The following is a 7,530-nucleotide window of genomic DNA, read 5'->3' as shown; positions in this document are numbered from 1 at the left end:
ACCAAAAAAAAAAAAAAAAAAGGTCTTACACTGGACCTAGAGGAGTATCCATTGGAAATCAGCCCACAGCAGGGTTATAGCTACTAGTGAGAAATGATCACAGCCTTCGTTTCTGGGAGGTACTCATTTTTGGAAGGGCAAATAAGGACTTTCACATTTACCAAATTCAGAATCTACTTGGTTTCCTTAATTCACCAGAAGCGGCCATCTCTGAAACCACAGAATCTGTCCATTGCAATCAACGATTCTGCTGAGTCTGGGCGCGGTGGCTCACACCTGTAATCCTAGCACTTTGGGAGGCTGAGGCAGGTGGATCACCTGAGGTCAGGAGTTTGAGACAAGCCTGGCCAACATGGCAAAACCCTGTCTCTACTAAAAATACAAAAATTAGCTGGGTGTGGTGGCTGGCACCTATAGTTTCAGCTACTTGGGACGCTGAGGCAAGAGAATTGCTTAAACCCAGGAGGTGGAGGTTGCAGTGAGCCAAGATCATGCCACCGCACTCCAGCCTGAGTGAAAGAGCGAGACTCCCTCTCAAAAAAAATTGAAAAAATAAAATAAAATTCTGCTGAGATCACATCTGTCCCTTCCAGTGTTTGGCAAGAAGCAGAGGTAAGGTGTTTTAACACAAAACTGCACAATATACACAGGATTTTATAACCAAAAAGCTTTATAAGAAGGTTTTGGGGGTTTTTGTTTTTTCTCACTCTATCACCTAGGCTGATCTCGGCTCGCCTCAACCTTCCCCTGTTGGGTTCAAGCCATCCTCCCACCTCGGCTTCATGAGTAGTGGGACTATAGGCATGTGCCACCACATTTGGCTAATTTTTAAATTTTTTGTAGAGACAAGGTCTCACTATATACTGCCTATGCAAGTCTTGTACTCCTGGGCTCAATTGATCCTCTTGTTTCAGCCTCCCAAAGTGCTATAAGTTGTTTTTGTTTTGTTTTGTTTTTGTGAGACATAGTCTCATTCTGTCACCAGGCTGGAGCGCAATGGCTTGATCTCAGCTCACTGCAACCTCTACCTCCTGGGTTGAAGTGATTCTCCTGCCTCAGCCTCCTGAGTAGCTGGGATGACAGGTACATGCCACCAAGCCCTGCTAGTTTTTGTATTATTTTTAGAAGAGACGGGGTTTCACCATGTTGGCCCAGATGGTATGGAGCTCTTGACCTCGTGATCCACCCACGTTGGCCTCCCAATGTGCTGGGATTACTGGCATGAGCCACCGCACCCAGCTGGCTATAAGGTTTTTAAAAATCCAACATACAGTCCCACAAACCTTTGATGATAACATCTCGCTGCTCCTTGAACTGCTCACAGACCCAGTGATCACTCTACATTGGTTTTCAGCATCTCTTTGTGTTGATGTGATATTCGCTTTTCCAACGATGGGATGAGAGGGCAAAATTTGAGGAGGCGACTCTTGGAACTAAAATAATTAAAAAAGAAGATTATAGGTTTCATATATAGCCCCTTCCAATGTTCCCCTATCAGCAGGTTCTCTATGTATTTGTCAATGGTTTGTTCTTAAAAACTTCAAAACACTGCATTTTTTGGAAAGATTCTGCCAAAAGTAAATTATCTAAGAAGCTTATGGAGAGGAGACCTGTGGAAGTTACTTCAAGAAATGATATGTCAACATGATTCTGTGGAGAAGCTGAAGAAAGAACTGTTCATCAGTACAATATAGATGGAGTCAAAGGTTTACCCACATTAGCCTATTCCTTTAACTTTCAAAATGATCTGTCCATCTTTGCTAGAGAAGATAAAATCCTTACTCTGCTTCCAACTCACTAATATTTGAAAACTAGCATTTAGCATCTTGCCACTGTCACCCTTCTCTATATGTTCCTTGCATTTCCTACATGCCTTTTTGGCAATTGTTAACTGCTCTAAACAGAAATTGAGCTTCCTGAAGTCCACCTCCTGAACAAAAGCAAAATGACATACAGCATAGAGATCTCTGCCAACCTGTCTCTTTTCCCCTCTGTGCTCAGTCTGTTCTCTCTTCTTTTGCCGTCGCTGTCGAGACAGGGAAGGTTCAGATCCAGAGCTGCGTGGCTGTAAATCTGGGTGGATTCTGCCCTGTTTTTCTATAATACATTCACCAGCAACTTGATCCTTAAAAATAACAAAATGACATTTTAAAGTATAGCAGTAACCTGGTACATTATAATCCAAAGTAAGGTGCCCATAAAAAGTGGCTTTTGGCCAGGCACGGTGGCTCACACCTGTAACCCTTTCACTTTGGAAGGCCAAGTGGGGGCAGATCACCTGAGGTTGGGAGTTGAAGACCAGCCTGACCAACAGGGAGAAACCCTGACTCTATTAAAAATACAAAATAAGATGGGCATGGCAGCGCATGCCTGTAATCCCAGCTACTCAGGAGGCTGAGGCAGAAGAATTGCTTGAACCCGGGAGGTGAAGGTTGCAGTGAGCTGAGATTGCACCATTGCACTTCAGCCTGGGCAACAAGAGTGAAACTCCGTCTCAAAAAAAAAAAAAAAAAAAAAAAAAAAAAAAAGTGGCTTTTTCAAAAAAAAAAAAAAAAAAAAAAGTGGCTTTTGTCTTTAGCATGAAGACTTTCCACAGTTTTAAAAACTGTTTCCATATCGCAATTTAAAGTATTATGTGGAAGTTCTAAAATGACCCATCATGATGTAAAGTTCACAATATGGTTCAAATTTAACAATGCAGAATTAAATATAGAGGCATATATAACCTTCCTCTTAGAAAACAAAACCAGTTGCAATTTCAAATTTTTGTGCAATGAGATTAAATCATAATGCAACAGTTAAAAAATAATAATAAAATGAAGCAAACACATACAAAAACACAAAATAATGAAAAGTCTTTTGAACATCCAAATGGCCAAACTCTCCATGCCTACTTTTAAAATTGTAAATGAAAATGAGAAGAAGCTGAGTATGGCAGTTCACACCTGTAATCCCAATGCTCTGGGAGGCCAAGTCAGGAGGACCACTTGAGGCCAGGAGTTCAAGACCAGCCTGAGCAACATAGTGAGACCTCCATCTTCATAAAAAAGGTCAGATGTGGTGATATGCAGTAGTCACAGCTACCCAGGAGGCTGAGGTGAGAGGATCGTATGAGCCCAAGAGGTCGAGGCTACCATGAGCTGTGATCATGCCACTGTGCTCTAGCATGGGTGACACAGCAAGAGTGTCTCAAAATAAATTTTTTAAAATAAATTAAAAAGAAAAAAATTAATTAATTAAAAAGAAAATGAGGAGTTATCTTTCTTAAAATGAATGTTTATTTGCAGTGTGGACAAGTAAAGACAAAATGTCAACATCAGTTATCCCAATGTTCTTTTTTCTCTTCTTCCAAATAAAAGTAATTTTTTTTTTTTTTGAGAGGGAGTCTTGCTCTGTCACCAGGCTGGAGCGCAGTGGCGCAATCTCGGCTCACTGCGACCTCAGCCTCCTAGGTTCAAGTGATTCTTCCGTCTCAGCCTCCCGAGTAGCTGGGACCACAGGTGCATGCCACCACACCCGGCTAATTTTTGTATTTTTAGTAGAGACGTGGTTTCAAGTGAGTTGGCCAGGATGGTCTCGATCTCTTGACCTCGTGATCCGCACACCTCAGCCTCCCAAAGTGCTGGAATTATAGGCCTGAGCCACCGCACCCAGCTGATAGTTGTTTTAATTAAATAACTTAAATTGTGGCTAATCTGAAACTACTGATATTTGATCCAGTTATTAAAAAATATATATATATCTTCATAACTTTTCATAGGCTTTCCATTTTGAAAATGAACAAATGTTTTAAATGAATTCCAATTTAATACAAATTTATTCCCAAGGTAAATATTAGTTATTTGGATATACCCTAAAAAGCACAGTAAAAAGAGCACTGAGTGCAGGTGAATCATGAGGTCAGGAGTTCGAGATCAGCCTGGACAATATAGTAAACCCCCACCTTTACTAAAAATACAAAAATTAGTTGAGTATGGTGGTGCACACCTGTAGTCTCAGCTACTTGGGAGGCTGAGGCAGAAGAATTGCTTGAACCTAGGATTCAGAGGCTGCAGTGAGCAGAGATCGTGCCTCAGAAACCTCTGCCTTCTGGTTCAAGTGATTCTCCTGCCTCAGCCTCATGAGTAGCTGGAATTACAGGTGTGTGCCACCACACCTGGCTAAGTTTTGTATTTTTAGTAGAAACAGGGTTTCACTATGTTGGCCAGGCTGGTCTTGAACTCCTGACCTCAAGTGATCTGCTCTCCTCAGCCTCCCAAAGAGCTGGGATTACAGGCATGAGCTCCTGGCCAGGAGATAATATTTTCAAATGCTGTATCTAATAAGGAACTGGTATCTAGAATAAAGAACTGTTAGAATTCAATAATAAAATGATAAATAAACCAATTTTGAAATTGGCATGGATTAGAATAGATTATTTCTCCAAAGGAAGTATACCAATGGCCAAAAAGTAATAAAAAGATGGCTGGGCGCAGTGGTAATCACACCTGTAATTCCAGTACTTTAGGAGGCAGAGGCAGGCTGATCACTTGAGGTAAGAAGTTTCCAGCCTGGCCAGCATGGTTAAACCCCATCTCTACTTAAAAAAACTACAAAAATTAGCTGGTCCTGGTGGCACATGCCTGTAATCCTAGCTACTCAGGAGGCTGAGGCAGGAGAATCGCTTGAACTCAGGAGGCAGAGGTTGCAGTAAAGCGAGATCATGCTACTGCACTCCAGCTTGGGTGACAGGGCAAGACTCTTTAAAAAAAAAAAAAAAAAAAAAAAAAAAGATGCTCAACATCATTGGTCATTAGGGAGATGCAAATCACGACCACTTCACACCTACAAGGATGATTATGTTCAAAACAATAAACAGTTAACAAGTGTTGGCATGGATGCAGATAAACTGAAACCCTCATATATTGCTGGCAGAAGTAAAATTATATAGCTGCTTTGGAAAACAATTTTGTAGTTCCTCAAAAAGTTTAATACATAGAGTTACCATATGACCCAGCAATTCTACTCCTAGGCACATACTCAACAGAACTGAAAATATATGTCCACACAAAAACTTGTACACAGGTGTTCATAGCAGCATTATCCACATATAACCTTCCTCTTAGAAAACAAAAGTAGCTAAAAAGTGGAAACAACCCAAATGTTCATCAACTGATGAATATATGAACAAAATATATACAGGCTGGGCATGCTGGTTCACAACTGTAATCCCAGCACTTTGGGAGGCTGAAGCGGGTGAATCACTTGAGATCAGGAGTTTGAGACCAGCCTGGCTGACATGGTGAAACCCCATCTCTACTAAAAATACTAAAATTAGCTGGGTGTGGTGGTGCACACCTGTTATCTCAGCTACTCAGAAGGCTGAGGCACGAGAATGACTTGAACTCAGGAGGCAAAGGTTACAGTGAGCCAAGATTGCACCACTGTACTCCAGCCTGGGTGACAGAGTGAAGACTCCGTCTCAAACACACACACACACACACACACACACATACATACACACACACATACACACACACACACATACAAATACAGTATATTATTTGGCAATAAGGAATAAGGCAGAGTGCAGTGGCTCATGCCTTTAATTCCAGCACGTTGGGAGGCCAAGTTGGGAGGACTGCTTGAGCACAGGGGTTGAGAAACCAGCCTGGGCAACATGGCCATGGCAAGACCCTATCTCTCTACAAGAAATAGAAATAAAAAAATTAGCTGGGCATATTTGTGGTCCCAGCTACAGGCAGGAGGATCACTTACTGCAATCTAGCCCGAGCAGCAGAGTGAGAATCCATCTCAAATAACTTTCAAAATTAATTTTTTTTTTTTTTTGGAGACAGAGTTTTGCTCTTATTGCCCAGGCTGGAGTGAGATGGTGTGATCTCGGCTCACCACAACCTCCTTCTCCCAGGTTCAAGAGATTCTCCTGACTCAGCCTCCTGAGGAGCTGGGATTACAGGAAATGCGCTACCACGCTCAGCTAATTTTTGAATTTTTAGTAGAGACAGCATTTCTCCATGTTGGTCAGGCTGGTCTCGAACTTGCAACCTCAGGTGATCTGTCCGCCTCAGCCTCCCAAAGTGCTGGGATTACAGGCGTGAGCCACTGCACCCGGCGTAAAAATTAAATTTTTTTACAAAAGGAGTAAAATGTTAGTACATTTTATATAAAATAAATTAACAGGAATAAAGGAATAAAATGTTGCTACATCATAGATAAACCTTGAAAATATCACGTTAAGTAAAAGAAGCCAAACACACAAAGCCATACATTCTATGATTCCATTTATATGAAATGCTCAGAATAGGCAAATCCATAGGGACAAATGTTGCCAGGGGTTGTGGGCAAGGGGAAATGGTGAGTGACTGTTACAGGGTACTAGGTTTCTTTTTGGGTTGATGCAGATATTCTTCTATGTTTAAACTAATACACAGAATAATTGACTTTTCTAAAATGACAACAGAACTCACACATTTACATCTGCACTTTCAGTCCTCTCTCTGAAACCAATACCTCACGTGTGCATATTACTCACCCGGTCCTTTGGCTTTTGTTCTTTGATTAGGGGCTGCAGAGGCTTCAATGGTTCATTCTTTTCCCCAATGATGTCAGAGGACCACACAGGAATCAGGTTTTCAGGCTGAGCACTGGATTTAGTGTTGTTCTGAGGCATCTCCTCTTCCACTTGAGAAATACTGCATTTACCTCCTAACTCATTAGAGGCATCCAAGTGTGTTGGCTGATTCTCCTGAACAAAGCCATCGCTCAATGAGACCTTCCCTTTTGCAGGTAAGATGTCAATATTTACCCTACTGATTGTAGCTAGTTCTGTGGTATTGCTCAAGTCCTGTTTGCAGGTATGGGCTTTCAGGCTGGCAGGTGACTTCAAGGGACCAGAGACCCTGGGTTTCTCCTCAGACAAACATTTGCCTTCAACCTGAATGAAAACATGTTTGGAAATTATTATAGTACACCTCACATCGCATACAAAGATCAACTCAAAATGCAACAACATGTTCCTCAAAAAGTTAAACATGGAATTACCATATGACCCAGCAATTCCATTCCTAAGTATGTACTCCAAGGAACTGAAAGCAGGGACTCAAGAAATTGTACACCAATGTTTATAGCAGCTTTATTCAAAATACCCAAAAGGTGGAAACAACCTGAAAGTCCATCAGCAGATGAAGGGATGAACAAAATGTAGCAAATACTGCTGGGCATGGTGGCTCATGCCTGTAATTCCAGCACTTTGGGAGGCTGAGGCAAGTGAATCACTTGAGGACGGGAGCTGGAGACCCATTAGCTGGAGACCTGGCAGCTTGAGACCAGCCTGGGCAACATAGTGAAACCCCATCTCTACTAAAAATAGAAAAATTAGCTGGGCATGGTGGTGCACATCTGTAGTTCCAGTTATTCGGGAGGCTGATGCAGGAGGATTGCTTAAGCCTGGGAGGTGGAGGGTGTAGTGAGCCGAGAGACCACCACTGCATTCCAGCCTGGGTGACAGGAGTGAAATCTTGTTTCAAAAAA

The 7,530-nt window shown here is 42.0% G+C and overlaps 1 protein-coding gene across 6 annotated transcripts in view; it reads right to left on the bottom strand.

Moving 5' to 3' along the window:
* NEK4 (NIMA related kinase 4) overlaps window positions 1-7,530 on the bottom strand; it is a 50,466-nt gene that overhangs the window by 18,223 nt on the left and 24,713 nt on the right. For 3 of the 6 annotated variants that reach the window (XM_017538387.2, XM_017538511.2, XM_017538676.2), the window contains 3 exons: window positions 6,533-6,934; window positions 1,955-2,125; window positions 1,284-1,433 (listed from right to left, as the gene is read on the bottom strand). In XM_017538387.2, the coding sequence (XP_017393876.1) occupies window positions 1,284-1,433; window positions 1,955-2,125; window positions 6,533-6,934 (723 nt within the window). The remainder of the gene's footprint in view (window positions 1-1,283; window positions 1,434-1,954; window positions 2,126-6,532; window positions 6,935-7,530) is intronic. The other 3 variants (XM_017538453.2, XM_017538593.2, XM_017538736.2) reach the window with 3 other exon arrangements.

Source organism: Cebus imitator, unplaced genomic scaffold (genome assembly GCF_001604975.1).
Source record: "Cebus imitator isolate Cc_AM_T3 unplaced genomic scaffold, Cebus_imitator-1.0 Scaffold0, whole genome shotgun sequence".
Lineage (NCBI taxonomy): Eukaryota > Metazoa > Chordata > Mammalia > Primates > Cebidae > Cebus > Cebus imitator.
This window is presented reverse-complemented; position numbering and strand designations above follow the sequence as displayed.